This window comes from Puma concolor, chromosome A1 (genome assembly GCF_028749965.1).
Source record: "Puma concolor isolate L17-30 chromosome A1, mPumCon1.1.hap2, whole genome shotgun sequence".
NCBI classification, from domain to species: Eukaryota; Metazoa; Chordata; class Mammalia; order Carnivora; family Felidae; genus Puma; species Puma concolor.
The window spans coordinates 110,713,602-110,740,878 of record NC_141667.1 but is presented as its reverse complement, the minus strand read 5'-3'; the positions used below and the strand labels follow the sequence as shown (position 1 = coordinate 110,740,878).

The window sequence follows — 27,277 nt, the reverse complement described above, 5'->3', positions numbered from 1 at the left end:
TCTTGCTTGGCTTATCATATTTGTGTTTGTGTTTGAATTTAAGGAAATATTTCTTAATTTTATTCTGTAAAGAAAGATGTTTTATACTTACTAAATTCTCTAGTTTTAGAGAATCCCATCTTCAGTATGTTTGATGATATTTAGCATATGCCAACGTTTTTAATTGGTCTTTGTCTTACAGAGAGGCTTATTGGATTGTTGAATTTTTGTCCTTTTAGGAATCTATTCGATGGTTAGAAGATGAAAAGGCTCTCCTAGAGATGACTGAAGAAGTAGATTATGATGTAGATTCATATGCTACTCAACTTGAAGCTATTCTTGAGCAAAAAATAGACATTTTAACTGAGCTGCGGGGTAATTCCTTTTTCATTTTAGTGTTTTACGTCTACTTAATATTTGAATATAATTAGTAGAGGATTTCATATTGCAAGAGGACATCTGAAATAAAAATTATGGGCACCATTAATACATTTCCAGAGGTATTTAAAGACAAACCAGTCATTCTGTTTTTTTTTCTAAAAACATGGACTATCATTTCAAGTGTTCTTTAGTTCTCTTTTCTCTTTAGGCATTTGTAAAGATAAAAGCATATTATGATTAAAGAGGGAAATGTATTTTAACAAATTTGTAAATTTTATACACTCATTCAGATTTTTAGTTTGATCGGCCAGTGCTTTTCAGAATGCTTTTGCTTAGATTATGTCTTTTCAGGGCCATCTCTTCTCCAGCCTCCTATCTGCGTTCATCTCTTTTCTGTGCATCCATGTCATGTTTTTCCTTTGAACACTTGTTTTAAAACACCAGGGGGAAGGTTTCAAGACCTTGAGCAACTCAAGACCTTTCAGCAACTATTCTTTCTGCTTTGCTAATGAGGGAAGCATGTGACTTACCCACATGCCTTGTCTTCTTGGCTTTTTATAATTAGGTTATCTGTAGCTTCAGAAATGGATTTATCGTATGTGCTTATTTCTTAGGCATTGGCAAATTAGTTGTCTCCATTTATATGCGAATGGACATCTGTGCATGCGTGTGTGAAATGCAGAGTGAGACCCAATTGAAATAGCTAGTTTTTAGCACCAAACTGGCTAAGTTTTTAAAGTAGGGTCTTTGTGAAGTTGGTTATTTACATAATCTATAAAGAGTCAGCAGTGACCATTTACCCAATTCAGAATTGTAAAAATGTAGGATTTCTAAATTTTATTTTTGTTTTTCATGTTCTTCATACTCAAGCTTTGATTTAAAGTGTTTTGATCATTTTTCTAATCTGTCAGAACTCACAAGCAGCTTATCTGTTCAGAACAGATCATAATTCTAATTTTTTTCTCTGTAATATGTGGTATTCAATTCAGTTGACTTCCTTAATTTTCTCAGTATTTATGTATATCAAGCATATCCATAACTTTGAAGAAATTACTGTCTAGCTATTGTATTATTCAGTCCTTTCTTAGAAAAAAAATTCTTTTGCCCTTCAGAGATAATTTTGGTATATAAGAAATATGAGAGCTTTTATCTTTGTCTTAGCGGGTATGAGATCCAGAAGTCCTTAAATTCCTTTCTAAATTTCAGAAGAGTTAATTTTTTAAATACCCCTGTACTTCTGAAGGGGGGAAAGAAATTGAGATTCCACCTTGAATCTTTTCTTCTAAAGATCATCACCTTTGTGCTGTTAGTGCATTTTAAGTTGGGTAATTTTTCAGGGTGCTATCATCTGCATTGTACAGTGCTTACCAGTGTCTTTGGTCTCTGTTGACAAGAGGACTGTGGTCACTACCCCAGTTGAAACAAACAGAAATGTCTAGATATTATCAGATGGGGGAGGGGGGTTGGTGGGAAACATCACCTGCAGTTAAAGAAAGGAGATGAGATATTTCTCATCTTCACACCTGTTATTTGCCTGTCAGTTTACCTATTTCCTATTCTTATGTGACTCTGAGTTGATACATAAGAGTAAAACAGAATTGTAAGACCAAAAAATGTATTGTGCTATAATCCCCCGCCCCTGTCTCCCTTTCCAGTACAAAATAACATTTCTTTTTAAAAATTCAAACAGCTTTTGAAATTTCATAGCTTAATTGAGTAAAGTAGGCATTGGGTATAGAAGCTTCTTAATATATTGAGGAAAGAAATGTCTATAGTTTAATAAGACTGAAGGGTGCCTGGCTGGCACAGTCAGTAGAGCATGTGACTCTTGATCTTGGGGTTGTGACTTTGAGTCCCACGTTGGGGCTTCAGTACGGAGTACTGAAAAACAAAAAGACTCAGTGTTCTTTTAGACATGACTATACACATTTAACACACACATATCTAGCCTGTCTACACTCCAAAAGGAATTCAGATAAACTAAAATTGAACACTGTAAAATGTACCAAGCAGATCAAAAAAGGTCAAGGTATAGAAAAAAACATAATTTCATGAATCTGTGGTTAATGAAACTGTTGCTATAGTTGACTATTGTATTTAGTTCTGAGTTTCTGGACAGCAAAGAACAAAAGGAAAGATCGTTAGTTAATGTTATGAAGTAAGACAGCTGACCCATGAAATTATATACTGTATTGCATGCGATGCAGTACTTACTCTCTTGTTCTTTTCTTTTTTCCAAGATAAAGTGAAATCTTTTCGTGCAGCTCTACAAGAAGAAGAACAGGCCAGCAAGCAAATCAACCCGAAGAGACCCCGTGCCCTTTAAATCAGCATTTGCTGCTAGAGGATCCCCAGAACCCACATTACTGTAACATACAGTGGTTCAGCTGTTAAGGGCCATTTGAAAGTTTGAAATTTTAAGTGTCTGTGGAAAATGTCTTGTCCCTTCACCTGAATGACATTTCAATTTTGTGAAACACTCCTTTGTCTACAAAATGCTTCTAGTCCACGAGGCACAACCAAGATTGGGAATAGTGAAGCATTTTGTTTCATTTACCCAAACAGTGATTTACTTTTGGAGATCCTTGCCAATTTTATTTTCTGTATGATGAAGTGAGATTGTGGACTTGATCCAGAGGTGAATAGTAGGGGGAAGCCACAGCATTTCCTTTAAATCGGTTGAATTTTCGTAGCAAGACTGAGCAGTTTTAAATCCTTTGAGTGCATGCATACCTCATCAGTGATTGTACATACCTTGCCCACTCCTAGAGACAGCTGTGCTCACCTCTTCCTGCTTTGTGCCTTGACTAAGGCTTTTGACCCTCAATTTCTGAAGCACAGCCAAGATAAATTACATTCCTTAATTGTCATTGTAAATTACCTTTATTGTGTGTACATTTTTACTGTATTTGAGACATTTTTTGTGTGTGACTAGTTAATTTTGCAGGATGTGCCATATCATTGAATGGAACTAAAGTCTGTGACAGTGGACATAGCTGCTGGACCATTCCATCTTATATGTAAAGAAATCTGGAATTATGATTTTACAACCATATAATGTGGTTATAATTTTCTTAGCATTTTCTTTGTAAAGAACTAAAATATAAACTAGTTGGTGTATAATAAAAAGTAATGAAATTCTGAGAAGAGTTTTATCTTAGGATAATACATATATATATATGCAGTGTGTGTTCCAGTGTGGTATTAACAGGACTAATAGTGCAATTTGATCCTTACCAATACCATTACTTAAGTTAAAGTGTCCATTAGCACCCCAAAATGTACCTTTTAAATGTACTGGTAAAGGAAATTGGCTTCTGATGCATGAATATTTACATGTACACTGAAAGTAGTCCATAATAGAACTGTTAGTTTAAGCCAAGTGTAGACAGTACATCACTCCCTTGAAAAAGAATTAAGCTAAAAAAAGAGTTGACTTTGCCTTAAAAGGCAGATCGATCTAACCCAAGCCCCATCCGTTACCTACTATGTGATATTTCATTATTATTTGGTGAGAATCACCAAATCCTCACCAATAAATTGGTCTAGGGTATGCTGCTTTTTAAATGGTGGCACTATTTTTACAGATTGCTACTCCAAGGAAGAAAACTGGCCACTTTTCATGTAAATATTTTGTTAAAAGATTTATATATCTCTCTAGGAGTTTTCCCTTAGTTCCTAGGATAGAGTCCAGGAGTAGATTAACAACAAAAAGTCTCCCAAGGATGTCTTGTTTTGATTTACTCTAAGGAACTAATGCTCATTCATTTGGGCCAAAGGGAAGCTATGAATAGAGAGTCACATGAGCCAGATTCCCTACTTCATTGTTCATAGAAACCAGAGAGTAGTTGTGGGAAATCCTACACCATGGTGAAATGCTCCTCTGTAAACTTGAAATCTAGAACAAATGTAGATTTTCACAATGTGCTTATTAATAAATGATATCTATGGAATGAGTTTTAGAGATAATTTACTTCAGAACAATCACCTTTGTTTTGGAAGGGACTCAGGTTTTCTTGCAGTTGTAAGATAACGTTCTATTTGTGTTTATTTCAAAGAGAAGAGAAAGAATGGAGCAGTTACTGTGGACTTTGCAGCAGCTGCTTAAAAAGGTAGTTTTTGAGGCTAACCAACCTTCAGAGGACAATGGAGATGTGAACTTGCTCATTTTAAAGCACAGCAGATTCATCTTAATTTATTAAGTAAGATGGGTACTATCTCTGGAAGGTCTCCTTATGTTCAAATATGTTGCCTTATACTATAATGGCTTCATTCTGATAAGTGATCAAGGTCTATAGAAAATTGATACCAGAAAAGATGTTGGTGGTTATAATCCAATCCTTCAGTTTTACAGATAGGGAAAACTGAAGGTCAGAAAAGGGACTAAAAGTCAGTTCATGAGGGAAGAGGGAATAAGAGGGAAAGCTGAATTAATTCTTAAAATTTTCCTATAAAGATAGAGATGGTACAAATGAATTTTGCAAAGTAAGTAGTTTTGTGATAATAAAAAAAGCCTGCTCTTGAGGTATATTTAATATTTATGTAACAAAAGTGGCTTGATGCAGTATTATTTAAAGAAAATTTTTTTGGATCTGGATTAAACATTCTTGACTTTCTCAGACTTCTTGAAAGCTGATATTCCTATTAAAAAGTATTTATATAGGAATGTTTTACTATATCACTCTGAATCCAGATTTCCAAAAAAATCTGTTGAGGCAAACAACTTCCCTTCTAGGTTTACTCAGTGTACCTTTGTTAAAATAATTTGGAAGCAATCTTTCTATTAAGTTAGGTTTTTAAAAAGCCAATTATTAAGATATTTTTGTTAATTTCCTCATATAAATTATCAGCTACTGTAATTATTACAGGACATTAATAATGATTTAAACATAGTTGCTAATTAAGACTTGTTTATGGTATTTATTAAAATTCTCAACCTGACATTTTAAAACTTAAAAACATTTAAAAAATAGCCTAGAACAGTATGTGAAAAGGTACTGGAACTTTTAATTTTCCATAAGTCATGTGAATACTGGGAGCCTCTAGTTCTGGGAAAATGGCTGGTTAAGATTTTTTTTGTTTTAAGTAAGTTGAAGGGCGGAATTTTAACCTCATAGCCAGTTTTGATTTACAAAACCCTTTAGAATTTCGTTAAACCAGTGGCTTTCCCCAAGAAAAAAACCATACTATCTTATAGTTGATTTCATCCTAGTTGAGCGTCCTGTTATCACAGTTGACGAAATCATGCCTAGGAGTAATGTGCCCGGCACCACCACACGGTGGCAGTAGCAGACTCATGCTTATCCAGAACTGTGAAGTAGCTTATGATGCTACAGGACAGCTTAAAGGTGTGGGCAGAGATAGAAGGTGTATAAGATGAACAGAAAAAATGAGAGAAGCAAAATAAGAAACAAGTGTTTTATTGTGCACATGAATAAAAAGAAACCGTACGGGGAATATGTAACTTGAGTTAAGCATATTTTAACTGTCTGACTGTTTGAGGGACAAAGGCCTACAGAGGCCCTCATGGTAATATATAACATAGAAAATAGAAGAGTAACATCTTTATACAATAAACTGTTAGAAATAAGTTTAAGTGTAAAGTTGTGCGTGCCTGCGGCTCTGAAAGATTACCGTGTAGAGACTGGACCCTGCCCTATGTTAAATATTAAAAACACCAAAACCAAAAAAAAAAAAAAAACCAAAAAAAAACTTGGGTACTTAGAATTGACTTACTACCATAAAACTTCAGAGTAATAAATGGTGACAGTGGTAGTATTAAATCAAAACTAGTCAAGCACATAGTGTTCCAGTGGAGCAAAAGCATAGTTTATCTTCTCTGTTAGAAATGTATGATTGCGGTTTCTTTTTCTTGGGCTTGAAAATTCTCTTTTCCAGATACCTAAGAAAAATGTATACCTTCTGCGTTGAATCCATGTAGCAATCTGAAAAAAGAAACCAAAATGAGATGGTATTGAAAAGATAATTTATAACCTATAACAATGCATAGTTCCTGTACCATGAATCTAAAACAAACACATCAAACCTCTGAAACCCACCCACTCCTAACACCAGTCATTAAAGAAACTTTATTCTTCAATTAAATTTCTAAGATACATATTGGTTAAAAATCACATCATTTTGGTGCCTCTTTTGTCATAGCCTGTATGTCTTAAGTCATGGTGAATTTGACCAAATTATCTTAGACCTCCACTATCCAGGCATAAGAGCTCATTGGCACTTGTGAAGCTATTTGGAACTGGAGACTGAAGAGAGATGAATGGCTAATCATCCATGTCCATTTTTCCTCCCTGGGCTCACTATTACTAAGGTTCAAATTAAGTACTGACACATTGCTTTTCTCTGGATACCAATGTATTTATTGGATCCTAGTTAGCAAACTGCATATGCTTAATAACCTTGAAGAAATCTGGTGAGACTGAAAGAAAATAAGATGAAATATTTCTTTAGACCTGAGATTATTTTCAGGATGGTGACAGTTCAAGATGGATTCGAATGTCTGAAAATGGAAGATCGGTTCTTATGAATAATTTCAACTCCTATGACTAACCCCTGATAAAGACTCAGTAGTTCTGCTAGCCTGTCGATGTAAAATATAAACCCCATTTGTCTTAGTTATATAGAACTGTTTCCAGCTCAGAAAAGTCAAACCAATTCCTTTGGTAACAATCTATCCTCATTTTTTATTCAGCTCCTAGAACATGGAAATTTTAAATATGAATCGGCTAAAATAGGCAAAAACTGTGCAGTGATATCACTGCACAGTTTATTAGTTAGGAAATCAGTTTTAGTGATTGAAAACTGTGAGTATAGGTTAATAACTACCTGGGTAACTGAAGCCTTATTTTGCTTTCATACCACTTACTTGTTTAAGGAAAACAAAGTTTGGTCTGCATTGCCCAGATAGTTATGACACCCTTCTTTTATTTTAGGTGTGTAGAACTTGCCTCCGTCTACAAAACAAGTAACTATTTTATTAAACCGGTTGGTTAGAAATGAAAACCAGGTATGATTGTAAACTGGCATTATTTCATGTGTAGGATCTGTTTTAACAATAGCTATTCCCATCAGAGGAAAAGAATGAGATGCAACTATATCCATTATGCTTCTTCTACCTTCCAGGCTACTATGAAGACACACATTAAGATGAACTATGAATGGGAGTTGGGGGAAGAGGCTGAAGGGGAGGAGCACACACACCACAACACACATTGACACAGAGGCTATCTCCAGGCTCGGACTGTTCTTTATTACTGTTCTTAAAATGTTCATTCTGCTGCAACTAACTAGCCTCCATCTTCTACACCAAATACTATTCCATGCCATGGAAGTGCTATGCAATAACTCCAGGTAGCACCTTATACCGCTTAAAAGCCTTTAAATATCTAATCTGAGGGTGTCACAGTAAAGAAATGTAAACACCTTAGGAAAAAAGAAAAATGTAATTACCTGATAAAGTCATCTATGTCCATGGAACGGGCCCGCTTGTCACTAAAACCTGTGCTGGTTAGGATTTGCTGTATTTTATCTGCTATGCTGAAATCTTCTGGTATTATCTATCAATATAAGATTCAGAATAAATGAACAACATATCTTTAATGAAGTCACGTTGACTCTTTTTTGTTTGTTTAGCTCAGTAACTGATAAAATAGTCACCTTTATCTGCTTACGACAGTTTGAAAAGCCTATTTGTACAGTTAATAAGACTCGGACCACCAGTTATGCAGTGGTTCTTCAGTGCATACCAGATACTCAGAAAACTGGATGAGTTACTCATGTATACTCCCCCTTTTCTTAAAAATTCTGGATGGTCAGTTTCAGGATTAAGGTACTTTATGTCACAAAATAAATCAAGCTACAAACTAAATTTTAAAGCAGGTGTTACTCCTTTAAAAATAATCTCACATTTTCTTGGCACAAATTTAATTTTACCAGCCAAATTTTCTCAAAGAAATAACCTCCAACCTTTGAGAATATTAAATATTTCATACCACATTTTTTTCTCCAAATATTTTTCTTAATCCAGTTTAATGATGTTTTATGACTTTGTCCATAAGAAGAGAAACTGAAGGTAGCAATATATTAAGCTATGTAAGATCTGAGTCCAAAAATACAATGGAAATTTGCTTTTATCTTTCTGCTGTTTAATTAACTTGAATTAAAAAATTATCAGACATCACATAATTACTATATAGTTATGTGTAGGTGGGCTTACCCACATACAACATTGGTTAAAGAAAATGTTGCACAGATAATGATAAAGAGGCTCATAACCAAAAATCTATTAAGCCTATACTTTATTCTAATTATGCCAATTTCTGGATTAAAAAAAAAAGTTACAGAATGGTAACTTTAAATCTGGAATTGCTACGTGAGCAACAAACAAGGAATGATCACAATTCAGAGTATAGCGAATGGTACATAATTTGAGCCGAACAAACTACACATGCCTAAAGCTTTAAGAAAATTACGAGTCAACTGAATCTCTTTTCATGTCTAAGAACAACTGTACAGTTAAGCTTAGTGGTGTAATCCAGGCTGCTCAGCTCTGGTCCAAGAATATACCGCAATACTGACATATTAGGGTTCAATATTAAGGTTGTGTTAGTTAAATATCACTTTTAAGGATCACATGGAATGTGCAAAATTAGTAAGCTAGCGATGAAAAGGAGTAAGAAGTAGAGGGGCATTTTGAAACACAGCAAATCGAAACCAAAGAGACCACAGAAACTTTTTTTGCTTACAATATTATGGACCGAACAGTGAATTCTGTAGTTTTTTTCCAAAAGCTGTTGCACTGCACTTGACCTATAATATAAAGGAAGTGATATCACTATTACTCCAAAATCAGAGATTATAAATAATTTCCTTTCAGTTTATTATAAATTTAAATCTATGTTCCACATGGTAAAATTAAGGGACTAAAAAAGGTGTTAATATTTAAACTTGTGAAACAACCACAAAGTGGTTATATTTAAAAGGTAAAGTTTCCCAAGTAGGTCCCGTGCTGTCAGTGGCAGCCCGATGCTGAGCTAGATCTCACGAACCATGAGGTCACGACCAGAGCTGCAATCAGGAGTTGGATGGCTAACTGAGCTACCCAGGCGCCCCTTTTTGAAATTCTTAAAGGAGTTCTAGACTCTCCACAAAACATCACCTCAAAAAGAAAAAAAAAGTGAAATTACAGCTTTCAGAACCTCTTTTTTTCCCTTAGGCCTCAAATTGCTCTTACAAAATTTTTTCCAAGTTAATAAAATTGCACCAATTTTTCATAGGTGTGGAAAGGACCCACTACCCCATTTTTCCAAGGAAAAATGAGACAGATGTGTGGTCAGTTTTTGGGTTTTTTTTTTTTTTCCGTTTTGCCAAAAAACCTGATCTAATTCCAAATTCCTAGGAATGTTCTTTGTTAAATTTTCCTGCCTTCCAGAGTACCAAGTTAGTGTAAAAGGTAAAGTATATCTGGACACGGATAATCTTTACACTTTAGGATATCTGTTCAGGTATCTGTTACCAAATTCTAATACTTAGCAGTTTCTACAGCAATAGTCCTTCATATATCATAAATGAGAAAAATTCTCACTTAAATGCCGCAGACAGTGTCTTGTTCTTCCTAACAAAGGTGATCCTTACTAGGCCATCCCATTCCTGAAACAGAAAATGGATCATTTGTTATAAAATATCAAACCTTGCCTATGTCTTCTAGGTATTGTCTTTTAATATATAAAACTGAAAAGAACCTTCTGGAGTTCTGTATTTTGATCTAGCTGACATGTGTAAAAAAGTAAGATATGTACTTGATTTTTGCACTTTTGTGCACTTCACTGAATATTTTATCCTCAATTTTAAAAATCAAAAAAAAATTATTCCACATCTGAATAAAGAATGTGACATTTATTAAAATCAAAGTACCATTTTCAAAAAACATGATTCCAAATAGGATTTAGAATATAGCCTATGCAACATCCCTAAATGACCCAGAAGAGGTAACTAACCAGTCCATTTACCACTGGTTACTGACCACACAAGAAATCATGTTTTTATCCAAGCCGACTGCAGTATGGTTTTACATCCAGTGATCTAACTACTTAATTGCAGAAACATGAATTTTGATTAAAAACTGCTACCCAGAAGATTACTCAAATCCAACTATTTTTATTTTATCTTGTTTTCTATCTTGTTTATTCAAATTTTTATTTGAATAAGTCAAATAGATACAGGTTTTCCATAGTTATACTCTTTAGTATGCAATTATGCACTGGCATTCTATTTTTTTTTTTTTTTTTGAAAGACAGAGAACGTGTAGGAGAGGGGCAGCAGAGAGACAGGGAGAGAGAATCCCAAGCAGGCTCCAAGTTGTCAATGCAGAGCCTAGCATGGGGCTCAATCCCATGAACCATGAGACCATGACCTGATCCGAGATCAACAGCCAGGGGCTTAACTGAGCCACCAGGCAGGCACCCCTGCAATAGCATTCTAATCTGCACTTTTTGCAAACATTTTCTATGCTTTTTTGTGCTTTTCACAATGATCTTACATCCAATTATTCCATCTACTCAATTACACAGATGTCATAATTAGCATTTTCCTGCTTGGACATTTAGGTTGACTCAATATTTTCTGCTGCTAGAGACACACATCTCCCAGCTTGGTCTTTTTTCCGACTTTATTGAATGACCTAGTATTTTAATCTCACCTGAAAATTGATAGGTGGTGGTGGATTCTTGGGTTCTATTCTTACGACACTGGATTCCACCTTTGGTGGTGGCCTGAAATTGTTCTTTCCAACCTATTAATCAGAAAATAAGGAATCCTCTCAAAAACTGCTTGTTTTTTTTGTTTTGTTTTGAGAGCGAGAGAGCGCATGTGCATGCACCCACAGGAGCAAGGAAGGGGGAGAGGGAGAGGGAGAGAGGCTTAAGCAGGCTCCACTCTCAGCACGGAGCTTGATCCAGAGCTCAATCTCATGACCCTGGGACCATGACCTGAGCCGAAATCAAGAGCCAGACACTCAACCAACTGAGGCAGCCAGGCACCTCCCTCCTTTTTTTTCAAATACAGTTTTAAATTAGTGATTAAATATGCTTTCCTCACAGAAGGCACAACTAGATGCTCAAGGATGAGGTAAGCCATATTATTTCACTAACAGTCACTTACTTTCATCAGATGGTCCACACGTGCTAACAGCTGTGTATTGATTGATAGTCTGCAGTATAATTTATCTCCAGGCTTTGCAACTAGTCGGAGAGCAAATTCTCTTTGAAACATAAGTACAGCACATCTGAAGAGACCAGGAAAATGGTCACTTTTAACTGTAAACGTATCTTAACTTCAATTAATTGTCTTAGGTGGGAAATAGCAGTGCAAGATCTGTGGTTAATGAGAATTCATTCAGCTGCTGAGAAGGCACAACAGTTTCAGATTTAGCTTTATTACCATAAAATGATCCATCTGGCTTTTCTTTTTATAATGGCTGCACCTCCAATCCTTGCGTATGTAAGCCCTCGGTGATCAGATGAGAAAGTATTTCAGATAAGCCCGAGTCCATTACCCTTGCTAAGAAAACAAAACCCAAACTAACAAAATTGGCTCAGGAGCCCAGTGGTATTTATAGGGTAGCAAACACCCTTATGGAAGGAGAGGCAGGAGAGACAGATTGTGACGTTGGCGTCCTCCGGATATGACAGGTAAGGAACGTGGACTTTTTATTCGGCAAGCAATGGGGAGGCTTTTCGGAGGCTCTTGAACTGGAGAAGAGCACCTTCAAAGCTGGGCTTTGACTTTCAAATTTTTTTGACAATGAATCAGACCAGGAAATACCTTTGACATTGCAGGCCACGCCACAACTATCTGTATTATATGTGTTTTTATTTAACTCAAGCAAAAGTTTCATAAAATTATAATCACCTGGGCCACATGCAATGCATGCTCTCTGATATACTCTAGTCCATGTCATTAAAAAAATGACAGTCATGACTCAAGAAATTTAAACTACTAAAGGGTTTTTGACTTGGAATTTGAAAACCCCTGTTACATATCGTGCTAGAGACCAGTGAGGAGACCACTGCAATTGTCTAGACATAAGGTAATAAAAAGAGTCTGACCTGGACTAATGGAAAGAGTATTAGAAAACAGGGAAGGGCTGCCTGGTCTCAGAAGCGGAATTTATACCACACCTCCCCCAAATAACTATGTCAACTGAATAAAAAGGAAAGAAAGACCTCCATACAAATAGATACTTTCTACAGAACACATTCTTGATTCTCCAACAGTTTTCTAATTGAATTGACTTTCATCTTTGGCTGTGTTTCATCTTTGACCTAAGATATGGCAGTAATTTTGGTCTTTTGTCACAAACCTGAAAAAAGGTCGGTGCAGCAACAGCTTGAAGACAAAGGGGGAAGAGATCTGTAAGAGAGTTCACGAGTTACTTCTGAGAAAGACACACCGCAGAAGTATGTTTGTAGAATGTTCCCAACAATTTGGACACATACCTGATATGGCAAATTTGCCACACAGGCATCAAAGAATGGCAAATCTGTTTTCAACACATCACCCACCAGTACTTGAAGTTTGCTGGCCAGAGGCCTAATAATAAGGAAAAAAAGCAATTAAAAAAGATAGTGTTTCACAAGATTGAAATGCACTCTAATTCTAACTTGCATACTCACGTGCCCTGAACTCTTTTGTGAAGTTCAGCTACTAGTCTTGGGTCAAGTTCACAGGCAATTACCTATGTTAAAAAACAACACAACACAAAACAAAAAACGGTATTTGGGGGTAAATTATGGAGCGTAAATCTTGTTATCTCAGTCATAACTCTTACATGATTAAGAGGAATTAAATTTCTTTCCCCAATTCTACCATCAATATTCCTTCATTTATACTCTACTATTTCAAACAAAAAAAACCCCCACCATTGAGATAAGTAGACTCTACTCTGAGTGGCACCTGTTCAACGGCCCCCCTTCTTATGGGCTCTGGTAACACAGTTCCCTCCTTGTGCCCCTTGAGGCCTCTGGATAGTAACTCTCTGGCTGTTGCTGGCCTGTGGGTATTTCACTAATGTGTACTGGTTCCCTTAACCCCACTTTGAAATTTTGGATGCATTTAATTGGAAACTGAGACACAGAAGGTACCAGCAGCAGCCAGGCAGTATCTCAATCTCAGAGACTCATGCTTCAGCTCTTCAGATCTGCTTCTCTAGCACCCAATACTCCAGCCTCCTTGCTTTGTCCCCTGGAGCCTAGAGGCGGTACCTACTCTTCGTAATTATTAGTTTTGGGTTACTTCAGTGTTTCCATTTTATTCTTTTAGTCACCTAACAACTTTGTAACTAATTCCCTCTATCAAATACCCTGTATTGAAATATCTAACATGGGTTCTATTTTCCTGACTGATATATCCCATACTTTTTTTTGTAATCCATTTTTTTAAATTGAGATATAGTTGACATATAACATTCTATTAGTTTCAGGTGTATAGCATAGCCTATATTTATATTGCACAATATGTACATATTTTGAAAAAGTCTAGTTAGCATCCATTACCACACACACAGTTACAATTTTGTCTTGTAATGAGAACTTTTAAGATCTACTCTCTTTGGGGTACCTGGATGGTTCAGTCGATGTAGTGTCTGACTTCGGCTCAGGTCATGATCTCACTATTCATAGGTTTGAGCCCTGCATTGGACTTTGTGCTGACAGCTCAGAGCCTGGAGCCTGTTTTCGATTCTGTGTCTCCCTCTCTCTCCACCCCTCCCTCACTTGCGCTCTTGTCTCTCCCAAAAATGAATAAATGTTAAAGAAAACAATTAAGAAAAAAAAAAGATCTACTCTCTTAGCGACTTTAAAATATACATACAACAAAAGGAGCGCCTGGGTGGCTTAGTTAAGTGTCTGACTCTTGATTTCAGATCGGGTCGGGATCTCATGGTTGGTGAGTTGGAGCTCTGTGCAGACAGTGCGGAGCTTGCTTGGGATTCATTCTCTCTCTCTCTCTCTCTCTCTCTCCCTCTCTCTGCCCCTCCCCTGTGCGCTCTCTTTCTCTCAAAATAAATAAATAAATAAATAAACAAACAAACATTATATATATAGGGGCAGCTGAGTGACTCAGTCGGTTGAGCATCCAAATTCAGCTCAGGTCATGATCTCACAGTTCATGATTTCAAGCCCTGCATTGGGCTTTGTGCTGACAGCTCAGGGCCTGAAGCCTGCTTCAGATTCTGTGCCTTCCTCTCTCTGTGCCCCTCCCCTGCTCACACTCAGTCTCTCTCTCTCAAAATTAAATATTAAAAACATTTATATATATATTATATATACATGTTATTAATTATAGTGACCTGCTGTACATTCCATTTCTAGGACTTACTCTTTTTATACCTGGAAGTTTGTATCTTTTGACCACTTTCACTCATCTTGCCTACATCCTGCATATGTGGTTTTTAATTAATTAATTAATTTTGAGAGAGACTGAGCAAGGTAGGGGCAGAGAGAGAGGGAAAGAGAGAATCCCATGTAGGCCCCACATTATCAGTGCAGAGCCCAATGTGCGATCCCACAAACCACAAGATCATGACCTCAGTGGATATCAAGAATTGGATGCTTAACTGACTGAACTACCCAGGTGCCCGTTGCCCATATTTTTAAAGATAAAGCTTTTAGCAAAGGATCAAGGGTTGCTGTTAAAATAACAGCAATTAATTAAAAATAGATCTCTATTTGTAAACCAGGTGAGCTTGCCGACATAATTTCTGATACCAAAACACAAAATTCCCTTTTTACCTTTTTTGCCTTTTCTAGCAACTTTACAGTCATATTGCCAGTTCCAGGTCCAACTTCCAGCACCACATCAGTTGGTCTTAAGGCAGCCTGCGAGCAAGCACGACCACGTTAGCTTTACTAGCACATATGAACACATCATTTAATTTATACCTATCTTTGCTTAAAAGCATATGGTTAAGAGATCTTATTCTGACTCCACTGTTATGAGTCCTTCATGATCTATGTGCTTAACAAAATTTTCTCTTTAACGTTAGGTGCAAGTGGAAATCTATCACCTGTTGTTGTTGTTTTTTAATGTTTATTCATTTTTGAGAGACAGAGAGCACAAGCAGGGGAGGAGCAGTGAGAGAGAGAGAGAGAGAGAGACAGAATCCAAAGCAGGCTCCAGGCTCTGTCAGCACAGAGCCCGATGCGGGGCTCGAACCCATGAACTGTGTGATCATGACCTGAGCTGAAGTTGGATGCTTAATTGAATGAGTCACCCAGGTGCCCCTCTATCACCTGTTTTAAGTTGGGGCAGTTAGGAGTCAGAAAACAGTTAGGAATCAGAAAAGCAGGAATAGCTATTCTTTCTGGGAATGGCTTTCTGTTTGCTATCTTAGAAATGATTCCAACAGCATCTTTTCACCAACTCTGTCACTATCAGCAAGTTCAAACAAGAAAGGACTATATATGGAGAGCTTGCCTGATAATTGTAGCATGTTGTACCAGCATTTCTCAATTTTCAACTCAGTATAGTTTCAGGGATAGGAATACTTAGAAACTGTACACAAACCTGGGTGTTTGTATGTACAAAGCTGCAGTGTCCTGGGTACACACCTTTCATCAGACGCTCAAAGGAAATCCATGAGCCAAAAAGGTTAAAACATTAGGCCTTCGTTTTGCAAATGACACTAAGTCAAGATGAGATTCTCTAAATACATAATGCTCTCTCTACAGCTCTAGGATGCTTCCTTTGTAACCGTGAAAATATCCTGTACCACATAAATTTCATGTTCTAGTACCCAATCATCCAGAATAGTAAGACAACATCCATAACCCATACAGGAGGCACTGGATTGTACCATGTAAGGTTCTCTGGGGGAAAAAAACTTCCCAAGCTGTCATTAAAACATCTTTTTAGGCTCTGGAGTAAACAAAAATTGATAGACGGTGTCTAGAAAAAGTGATTAGGCATAGAGTAATAATACTGATGTGGAACTGAACAAGTCCAAATGTCTACCTATGAGGTAAAGAATCTACAGAAAGAATTTGGAGGCAGGAGAAACCCAGACCTACAGAACAAAGCAAATCATGCCAAAGACAGTCTGTGAATCCTAGACAGTTCTTCGATTCATTCCACAAGTATTTACAGAACAATTGTTTTGTGACAGATATCCTCTGTGCGTTTTAGTATTCCTAAGAACAAAATCAATAAGCCCACAACTCTCATTTTCCTCTTCCACACCCACCTTATCGATAACACTGTTAACAATGAGAGGATTTTTCAAAATATGTTGCCCAATCCCCGTGTTGAACATGAGTCCTGGAAGAAAACACGGAAGAGCCTTAATTTCCCGACGAAAAGTAGACATTAGACCGTCCTAGAGAAGAATGCAGGGTGGTTGGGGGAAGGTGTCTGCGCCAACCAGAGGCACCAAACGTCATGCTAGGAGCCTAGGTGACACCCTGTTCAAGTACACCCCTTCTGCAGGAAAGGAAGCCAGAGGCTGCGCAAGGCCTGCGGCCGTCGATCCAAGAGCGCCGCGCCACCGGCCTCACAGTCCCGGCCCAGATCAGGGCCCGCGCCCCCGACTATGTCCGGCCCGGTGATCGGACCTGAGCATAGCCCCTTCCCGGCTGTCCCCACCTCCGGCGCTCTTCAGCTCTCGGCTCTGTTTAAGTCGATCGCGGCGGCGGCCGCTCGTCCCCGGCTTGATCTTTGGCATCACCACGGGCGCGGACCTACAGGCCTTGGAGATCAGAGAGGACCAAAGCCGGCTACCCCGCACTACACGTGGGAACTTGCCACCCCAGGAGTGCCTGCACCACTCCCCGCCACGTGGGGGATGGGGGAGGGCCCGGCCCCTGTTCGCCCTGGGCCCCGCCCCCAGAAAGGGGAACGACCTTGAGCCCAGTGGTCGCCGGGAATTGTAGTCATGAGCAGGCGGAAATCCTAAACTCGAGAAACTACAGATCCCAGAAGACACCGCGCCGCAGATTCTGGCAGTTAGGATTGGCTAGTTTAGAATCGAAGCGGGTGTCTCGCCTAACTGCGCGGAGTTGCTCAAGTAAGTTTTGGGGTGGTGATCTCCCCGTTGTGGAGTAGGTTTAAATTACGCGAGGCCTTTAGGATTGTGGATGTTTCCCTCAAGCCAGGTCCTGGATCGCTGAAATCCAAAAAAGGTGTCTTTCCGTCATGCGCCTCCCTCCTGTTTCCCAGCAAATTCTGGGGTGGGAAACCTAAGATCTCGACATAAGGAGCTTGCTCTTGGGGCCAGCGAGTTCGCCTCTTGGGTTGTGGAGAGGAGCTCTGACAATGTTAACAACGTTGCTTTGCTTCCTTTTTGTGCCATTCATTAATTACCTAAATGTTTATCGGGCTCCAACTATTAAACTCTACTGGGTGCTGGAGATTCAAAGTTTATACAGGAAACCGCTCTTCTCAGTCTATTCTATTGGGAGCGAGAGGCAGAAAGTCCGAAACGCTGTAAATGTAGTAAGTATGGATTGAGTATTGTTGTAGTACAGTGTATCTGACTGTAGGCTCCATGCGTACAAGATCCACATCTGTTTGGCCACGTTTTTTATTTTTTTGTGTGTACTCTATTTTCTTGAAGAAACGGTTTGAATTACCAGCGCTGCCTCCTTCTTGCTAAATTAACACGTGTGCGTTCCCCAGCGTTGGCCTCTCTTTGCTGTTATTCTAATTCAGTAAAAAACTAATAACCTTAGTAGCATCTTCAACTACTTATGACATTTCACTAATGATTAATTTATTACACAATTCCGGAGAATCTACATTATTCCAGGTACTGCGTCAACTATTAGGAATAAAAAGCGACGTGATCTCTGCTTTTAGGGAACCTTCTGTCAAGAGAGGGAGACATGCAAGTTATTGCAATAATAACACCATTTGGTGTTCAATTACATGCCAGATGTTTTGGGTACATTATTTCATTTAATCTTCTCAAACAAGTCTCTGAAATAGGTCTTATCATTATATCCATTTTACAGATGAGGACGCTGAAGGATAAAAATGTTTAATATCTTGGGGCACCTGGGTGGCCTGGCGATTAAGTGCCTGACTCTTGATTTCGGTAGGCTCAGGTCATGATCTCAGGGTTAATGGGATACAGCCCTGAATCCAGCTCTGCCCTGATAGTGCAGAGCCTGCTGCGGATTCTCTCTCTCTGCTCCTCTCCAACTTGTTCTAACAAGCTAAAAAAAAAAAAAAAAAAAAAAAAAGCTTACCTTTAAAAAAATTAATACCTTGCTCAAGTTCACACAGTAAATGACAGATGCATCTGTATTCCAAAGATTGTGTATTTGTAAAAAAAAAAAAAAAGGTATGATCATAGCACAGTGAGGAACGTTTTCAAAATAACAATATTTGAGTGGAGTCTTGAAAGACAAAAATTAGCAAGGGGAAATTTGGGAATTCAGAGGAAACCGTACTCACAAAGCGAAGATATAAACGAGTTTAAGGGAGAAAAAGAAACGTGGTATAGCTGAGGAATTAATAGGAAAGGTAAATAGGGGCTTACTGCAAATGGCCGAAAATGTTACGCCAAGGAGTATTGGTAGAATCAAAGTAACCATTTTGCATTTTCTCCTCCTCTCCAGGCTGTGAGAATTGTGGGACATCACACAGTAGCGTAGGTAGGAGATATTCATGGGCTCCACTTTTAGCTGGGTTTTGAACCCTGCCCAGCCAGTGCTTTTGAATTCCCTCTAATCCTCTCCCATTCTCCATAAAAGATCTTCAAACCTGAATTCTTCTCAGGCCCGCTTGCCTACCACCTCCCCAGTTCCCTTTCGGCAGGAGGCCCTGCCTTTTACTTCACAGAAGAAATGCAAGATCACCTCAAGGACATGCTCATTTTCCTGGGTTACTGTTCTGCACTCTGGGGATACAGCCGTGAGCAAAACAAAGCAGAGCTTACCCTCTAGTGGGGGGAAAACAGACATTCTGAAGGTGGTGATGAACTTGCGGGGAAAAAAGCAAGGCAGAGGAGCTAGATAAAGATCAACAGGGTGGGTGGGAGAGGTTATTTTATATAGCATGGTGTGGCGAGACTCCCATGATGGGGATAATTTGATCAGAGACCTTCGGGCACAGATCTGAAAGTGACTCACAGTACATCTGCTCACACCTGGCCGTTTCTGCTACAACTAACTGCAGGACAGTGAGTGAGGAAAGCTTGAAGGTAGGAGATACTGTGAAGGTAACTACAATGGTGTGCTAGAAAGAAAGAGGGGTGCAGGTTTTGCTAGGAGAATTCATATGGATAGGCCAGGGAGAGCTTGAAATTTTGCAGTGGGGAGATAGCTCTACCAGTTGGAAAAAAAAAAGTGGTTTAGCATTAAACTCATGGGTGAGTCTGTGTCCTAGACGGAATCCCTCTTTTCAGAGTTTAGGATTCTGCAAAAAGGAAGTCCCCCATTTGCTTTTGCTAAAGAGTAAATAGGGTAGACCGTAAGGATGGAAAACCAAATGATAGCCAAATGCTATTTTTTTAGGCGTAAAATAGCAAGACACTCCTAGAAAAGGCTACATCTTTTAAGCCACAGAAAACAAAGGGATGGAGGTGACTGTGCACAGTTCCCTTGCCTAGAGTCTAAATTAGTGTTTGTCTAAACATGAATCTTCGACCACCTGCATCAGAAACACTAGGGCACATGTTATGGGCTGAATTGTATCCTCCCAAAATTCATATGTTAAAGCCCTAATCTCTCGTACCTCAGAATGTATCTATATTTGGAGATAGGAACTTCAAAGAGATGATCAAGCAGGAATGAGATCACTAAGTTGGGCCCTAATCCAACGACTGGTATCCTTTTAAAAGGAGGACGTTTGTATACACAGATACCAGGGTCATGTGTGCACAGAGAAAAGACCTTATGGGCACACGGAGAAGGTGGCTATCTATAAGCCAAGGAGAGAGGCCTTAGGAGAAACCAACCGTGCTGACACCTTGATCTTGGATTTCTGGCTTCCAGAACTGTGAAAAATACATTTTTGTTTTTGCAGGGAGGGAGAGAGTGCAAGGGAGGAGGAGGAGAGAGGGGGACAGAGGATCTGAAGAAGTGGGTTCCACACTGATAGGCTGATGGTATCGCCCGATGTGGAGCTTGAACTCACACCACAAGATCATGACCTGAGTTGAAGTCAGACCCTCATCCGACTGGGCCACCCAGGTGCCCCTATAATTCTATTCTTTAAGCCCCCCAACTTTTCTAGTGGTATTTTCTTTTAAATTTTTTTTTTAATGTTTATTTATTTTTGAGACAGAGAGAGACAGAGCATGAACAGGGGAGGGGCAGAGAGAGAGGGAGACACAGAATCCGAAGCAGGCTCTAGACTCTGAGCCAACAGCCCAGAGCCCGACGCGGGGCTCGAACTCACGGACCGTGAGATTGTGACCTTAGCTGAAGTCGGATGCTCAACCGACTGAGCCACCCAGGTGCCCCTCTAGTGGTATTTTCTATGGCAGCCCAAGCAAACTAATATAATGAAAATTTACATTTCCAAGCCCCACCTTGAACATTCTGGATCAGAATAGGATTGGGCCCTGGCAAATGCATTTTTAACAAACCCTCCAGGAAAGTCTGATGTACACCAAAGGTAAGGATTTATTGCTTTCTGCAATAAAATAAAGTATGTTGAGGAAAATCTACAGAAATGAAAGAGAATGGGGAGGGCTACCATCATAAGCACAGGGGTCCCCTTATGACATAATTACATAAATAAAATGGCCATATGACATCATCTTTTTTTTTTCTGTTAGTTTCAAGATGGCATTCAGAAGTGAGACAAAATGGGATGCACCATGGATCCATGAATCCTAGAAAGTTGTGTGACACTGGGTTATGAGCTGCATTAAAGAAATGAGAATTGGAAATTGATGCTGGAATGTATTTGAGTTATCTTTGCAGCCATGAATGGCTTTGAATTATATAATCTTATGCTTTTCTGGTTCATGTTTATCTCCATTGTTAATTAAAAATATTTATTTTTCAATTTGGAATTGCACAATGGATTCATTGCCATTTTTATTTTATTTTATTTTGTTTTTGATATAATGTGTCATAACTGGAAAAAGAATTATAATCGAGGCACCTGGGTGGCTCAATTAGTTGAGCGTCCAACCTCATCTCAGGTCATGATCTCGTGGTTTGTGAGTTCGAGCCCCACATCGGGCTCTGTGCTGACAGCTCAGCACAGATTCTGTGTCTCCCTCTCTCTCTGCCCCTCCCCTGCTTGTGCTGTGTCTCTCTCTGTCTCTCAAAAATAAATTTAAAAATGTTGAAAAAGAATTATAATCACAGTTGCTTTGGTAGAAGAGGCTTACTTAAATTTACCAGCATGCATGAAATGATAACATTTTAAATGTGCCAGGGAATACAATAAGGAATAACAATAAAATGTAAGCATTTCCCTGTGTAAAATATATTTCCTTATAGACTTTTAATGTATTGAAAAGTCATAAGAGCGCCTGGGTGGCTCAGTCAGTTAAGCAGCCTACTTTGATTCAGGTCATGATCTCGCAGTTCTTGAGTTTCAGACCCACTTTGGGCTCTGTGCAGACAGTTTGGAGCCTGGAGATTCTATCTCTTTCTTTCTGTGCTCCTCCCCCACTTGCAATCTGTCTTTCTCAAAAATAATATACATTAAAAAAAAAGTAAAGAGAAAAGTAAAAACATTAAGAATGTTTGAATTTCACACTTTTAACACATTCATTAACATCTACTGTGTTCTTATGAAAAAGGAGTATAATTCGCTTGGACAGAAAACAAATTGAAATCTAATAATATCAATTGTTCAATTTGATTAGAACAATGAACGTTATTATTATTGTGCCAATATTCAAATCTCAATGGTAAATAAAATACTACCTTACAAAGCTGGACAATTTCAGAAAAGTACCTAGTGTCTTAATTTCTACTAGGCTGTTTAAATCTTAACAGAAAAGTATAATGAAATTTGGCTGAAAGAAGTTAATATACCTCGAATATTATGGGCAAGATTCTTCTATAAACATACTCATAACTTTTTTTCAGATCATTATAAATGCTATCTTAAATTAAGGAAAGTAATTAAGAAACACAATTATGGTCTCTGTTTATTATCAGCAGGAGTCTAAACATTGTCACTGAATATCTAATATCTAATAATTGTTTCTCCCCAAAGTGTCTGTCAGATAAATTTTTTCATATCATCCCCTTAAAATAGTATGTATCGTGTTACAAAATGAAATTTTTTGAAGTTTTACAAATATAACAAAAATAAATTATTATCGTACTAAGAATTATACTTGTGAATTATAATAGAGCCTGTTATATATTTTATTTTAAGATCTACAGTTAATATATTTTTATATTCTGTTTTATAGATTTTGAAGTGCTTTTCACACAATTTAATTTTCAGTGAAACCCTGTGAAGTTTGTTAGGGCAAGCATGATTACCCTATTTTACATAGGAAGAAACTGAGTCTCACTAAGATTAAAGGTACTTGCTTGGGGTCCTTCAGGTAGTAAGCAGCAGAGGAGGAAGTGGAAGCCTGTGCCCATCCCACAACAGGACACCTGCCTGCATCTGTGAGCTCCGTCGGTCTGTAGTTTCAGCTGAATGTGAACATTCGAGTCAATTGCTCTCATCACTTGTGGGAAAGCAGGGAAGTAAAGCATACTGAGTCATTCTAAATCCAATTTTCCTTTTTAAAAAAATTTTTTTAAAATGTTTATTCATTTTTGAGAGAGCACAAACAGGAGAGATGCATAGAGATAGGTAGACAAAGAATCCAAAGCCGGGTCCAGGCTCTGAGCTGTCAGCACAGAGCCTGATACAGGGCTTGAACTCACGAACCATGAGATCACCTGAGCCAAAGTCAGACACTTAACTGACTGAGCCACCCAGGCGCCCGAATACAATTTTACTTTTTAATAACAATCTAATATACTTTTACATTTTTATAATTTTGTACTTTTATAATTTTACTTCAACAATCTAAATCAATTTTACTTTTTAATAACAATTTGATCTAAGATTCATGATAAACAAAATACATTGTAAACAACATAACAAAATATGTTGTAAAAAGATAACAAAACCAAAAATTTAACTTGGAAAAATCTTGGAAAATACAGAAACTAGGAAGAAGATGAAAAATTTACCTATAATCTCTCCATGCTAGGATAAACTCTGAACATTTTGACATTCCCTGCTTTCTTCTGTTGTTTTAGCAACACGTAACATAATTGAAGTCATACAGTTTACTGTTATTTTTTGATAAAATATAGTAACATGAAAAGCACTTTCCCAGGTTGTACAGTATTGATCACCAGTATCCAAAGCTGCTGAGGAAGATTTCCTCTTGTGAATGTGTAAGAGTTTACTAAATCATTCTCATACCATTGTTGTAAAAGAAGAGTCATGCACACTTTAGTGCATATGTGAAAAATATTTTCTGTCTTTTGATAATTTCCCTATTACAGATTTCCACGAATGGAATTATTTTGTCAAACTGTATGGACATTTAAATCTCTGGGTATATATTAACAAATTACTTTCTTCTTATTATTATTTATTTGAGATAGAGTGGGTGTGAGCAGGAGAGAGGGACAGAGGAAGAGAGAGAATCTTAACCAGGCTCCATGCTCTGCACGGAGCCCAATGCGGGGTTCGATCCCACAACCCTGGAATATGACCTGAGCCAAAATCAAGAGTTAGACAGTCTTGGGGTGCCTGGGTGGCTCAGTTAATTGAGCACCCGCCTCTTGATTTTGGTTCAGGCCATGATCTCATGGTTTGTGAGTTCAAGCCTTGCATCAGGCTCTGAGCTGACAGCATGGAGCCTGCTTGCGATTCTCTCTCCCTCTCCTCTCCCCACCCCCACATGTGTGCTCGCTCTCTCTCAATAAATAAATTAATAAATAAATAAATAAATAAACATTAAAAAAAAGAGTTAGACGCTCAACTGAGTCACTTAAGGGCCCCAACAAATTATTTTCTAAAACAATTGAATCAATTTTTGTTCTTACCAGTAGGAAAAAAAATGCCCATTTCACTGTAAAAAGAACTATAGGTAGAAGATGTTCTTATATTTCCTTTTCCAAACTAGAAATTTATTTATTATTTTTCTTTTTTTAATTTTATTTAGATCCAAGTTAGTTAATATATAGTGTAATAATCGTTTCAGGAGTAGAATTTAGTGATTCATGACTTACCTGTAACACCCAAAGCTCATCCCAACAAGTGACTTTAACGCCCATCACCCATTTATCCCATCCCCCCCAACACCCCTCCAGCAACCTCAGTTTGTTCTCTATAGTTAAGAATCTCTTATGGTTTGCCTCCATCTCTGTGTTTATCTTATTTTATTTTTCCTTCCCTTCCCCTGGATGTTCATCTGTTTTGTTTCTTAAATTCCACATGTGAGTGAAATCATATGATATTTGTGTCTTATATCACTTAGCATAATACATTCTAGTTCCATCCACATTGTTGCAAATGGCAAGATTTCATTTTTTGATCGTCAAATAATATATATATACACATATTTATATATATTCTGTGTCTCCCTCTCTGCCCCTCCCCCACTCTTACTATCTCTGTCTTTCTCAAAATAAAAAATAAACAAAAAAATTAAGAAAAAGACATTTATATTGTTTCAAGTTTTTAAAAACTCATAAAACTGAATCTGCTACAAATATTATTATTATTACCAAGGGCAGATCAATTAGTTTCCCCAAGACTTATTTTCCTAACCTGGTTAGCATTGATGAGTTTTTTGATAAGCATGTAATGAGAGCTATCTTATAATAACAGAGTTGCCCAAGACCTAATTTTACACAAGTTGCATTATTAGCTCAAATGTAGCACACTGGAAAGCCTATGACTTGGAACATGTGTTAGTTTTCTTTTTTCTTTTAAATTTTTATTTATTTATTTTTTGATGTTTATTTATTTTTGAGAGAGAGAGAGACCATGAGCAGGGAAGAGGCAGAGAGAGAGGGAGACAGAATCTGAAGCAGGCTCCAGGCTCCGAGCTGTCAACACAGAGCCTGATATGGGACTGGAACTCACAAACTGTGAGATCATGTCCTGGGCTGAAGTAGGCCGATTAACCGACTGAGCCACTCAGGCGCCTCATTTTTTTTTTTTTTTTTTTTTTTTAATTTTTAACCTTTATTTATTTTTGAATTTTTTTTTTTTTTTAAGGTTTATTTGAGAGACAGAGACAGAGTATGAGCAGGTGAGGGGCAGAGAGAGAGGAAGACCCAGAATCCGAAGCAGGCTCCAGGCTTCAAGCTGTCAGCACAGAGCCTGACATGGGGCTCACACCCACGAACTGTGAGATCGTGACCTGAGCCGAAGGTGGACACTTAACCAACTGAGCCACCCCGCTGCCCCATTTTTAAAAATTTTTAATGTTTTTTATTTTTGAGAGACAGAGACAAAGTGTGAGCGGGGGAGGGGCAGAGAGTGAGAGAGACACAGAATCTGAGGCAGGTTCCAGGCTCTGAGCAGTCAGTGCAGGGCCCAATGTGGGGCTCCAGCTCAGGAGCCTAGCTGTGAGATCACGACCTGAGCCAAAAGTCAGGGGCTTAACTACTTAACTGACTGAGACACCCAGGCGCCCTCATGTGGTAGTTTTCTATTGCTGCTGTAAAAATTGCCACAAACTAGTTTAAAACAACACAAATTCATTATGTTAGAATTCTGAAGATCAGAAGTCTGAAATCCTCTGCAGGACTGAGTTTCTTCCACAGGCTGCAAGGGAGAATCTGTTTCTTTGACTTTTCCAGCTTCTCTAGACTGCCTGTATTCCTTTACTCATGGCTTCATATCACTCCCAACTCTGCTTCCATGGTCACATCTCTCCCTGACACTCCTCCCTCCCTTTTATAAAGCACCATTATGACTACATTAGGCCCACAGGATAATGCAAAATAATCTTTCCATCTCAAGATTCTTAATTTAGCCATATCTGCAAAGTACCTTTTGCCATGAAAACTAATATATGCACAAGTTTTGGGTTATTAGGATGTGGATATCCTTTTATCCTACCAACTATAACGCATACATCTAAATTTGATTCTGGGTTCCTCCAGAATTTGAACCTAGACAAATGACAAATTCCCATCATCTAATCTGTAAAATAAGGAAAAGAATACTCTCCATATAGGGTAGGATGAAAATCAATAAAATAAATTATGTGAAATGTCTATAGTTCAATGTCAAACACTTAATAGACACTTAGAACTGGCTCATAGGAAATATTTGGTAGTAGTTAGTTATAATTATTGATGTAAAATGAGTTGCATTGTTGTTACACTTATTTGCATCTTGGAAACTACTTGAGATTGAGAGGTGAGTAAGCCAGTGTTTCTTTAATTTAGCATTTGCTTCCTCAACTTTCTTCTTTCTCTTCAGTTCTCAGGTATTTAGGGGGGAAAACACTGAATTTATATTTATGTTTCAAATACATTCTGAACAGACCCAATGATGATTTAATTATTTGTTTGCCCTTTCCTCTAAAGAATCTGAGAATATAAGGACATAGCAATGAAATGCAGTAATATGAGGTTATTTATCTAGGTGTACATATTTCTCTCGTACATAGTATGTGAGTAGGTTTTACATTCATAACAGTTGAAGCTAGGACTTCCCAAGTGCATTTTATTGGGAGTCCGGGAGTTGTAGGCAAAATTTGTATGTGTGCATTTTTCTAAGTTATACCTTTTATTAAATTTCCAAAGGATCCATTATCCCATTTCATATATATATATATATATATATATATATATGTATAATTTTTAAAAAATTTTAAAAATGTTTATTTTTGAGAGAAGGCGTGATTAGGGGAAGGGCTGGTGGGGTGGAGGGGGGGGAGGGGGCTCTATGG

General features: G+C 38.0%; 2 protein-coding genes and 1 long non-coding RNA gene across 7 annotated transcripts in view; 2 read left to right on the top strand and 1 right to left on the bottom strand.

Moving 5' to 3' along the window:
• KIF2A (kinesin family member 2A) overlaps window positions 1–7,984 on the top strand; it is a 68,127-nt gene extending 60,143 nt beyond the window's left edge. For all 4 annotated transcript variants that reach the window (XM_086700159.1, XM_086700148.1, XM_086700172.1 and 1 more), the window contains 2 exons: window positions 219–354; window positions 2,601–7,984. In XM_086700159.1, the coding sequence (XP_086556285.1) occupies window positions 219–354; window positions 2,601–2,686 (222 nt within the window). In that variant the 3' untranslated portion in view covers window positions 2,687–7,984. The remainder of the gene's footprint in view (window positions 1–218; window positions 355–2,600) is intronic.
• Window positions 5,765–17,263, bottom strand: DIMT1 (DIM1 rRNA methyltransferase and ribosome maturation factor). 2 transcript variants are annotated; one of them, XM_025923646.2, is made up of 12 exons: window positions 17,017–17,263; window positions 16,619–16,692; window positions 15,168–15,254; window positions 13,053–13,114; window positions 12,876–12,969; window positions 12,740–12,789; window positions 11,539–11,662; window positions 11,078–11,170; window positions 9,965–10,029; window positions 9,126–9,189; window positions 7,831–7,937; window positions 5,765–6,305 (listed from the first exon to the last, which is right to left on the bottom strand). In XM_025923646.2, exons 1-12 carry the CDS (start codon window positions 17,093–17,095, stop codon window positions 6,263–6,265), a joined length of 942 nt encoding a protein of 313 aa, XP_025779431.1. In that variant the 5' UTR covers window positions 17,096–17,263; the 3' UTR covers window positions 5,765–6,262. The 2 variants fall into 2 exon arrangements, with proteins under 2 accessions (XP_025779431.1, XP_086556317.1); XM_086700191.1 differs by lacking the exon at window positions 16,619–16,692 and having other exon boundaries at window positions 17,017–17,260.
• Window positions 17,264–17,443: 180 nt separating this feature from the next.
• LOC147584361 (uncharacterized) lies at window positions 17,444–21,405 on the top strand. Its single transcript, XR_015248952.1, has 2 exons — window positions 17,444–20,994; window positions 21,158–21,405. It is a non-coding gene; the product is annotated as an uncharacterized LOC147584361 (long non-coding RNA).
• The last annotated feature ends 5,872 nt before the right edge of the window (window positions 21,406–27,277 follow it).

What these genes read in the sequence shown, in the direction of transcription:
- DIMT1 (XM_025923646.2), bottom strand. Translation starts at nt 17,095, where the DNA reads ATGCCAAAGATCAAGCCGGGGACGAGCGGCCGCCGCCGCGATCGACTT. An exon ending in ACACTGTCTGCGGCATTTAA is followed by an intron (nt 9,190 to 9,964) that starts GTGAGAATTTTT and finishes TTTATATTATAG; the next exon opens with GTCAAGTGCAGTGCAACAGC. An exon ending in ACTGTTCGGTCCATAATATT is followed by an intron (nt 7,938 to 9,125) that starts GTAAGCAAAAAA and finishes TTATATTGATAG; the next exon opens with ATAATACCAGAAGATTTCAG.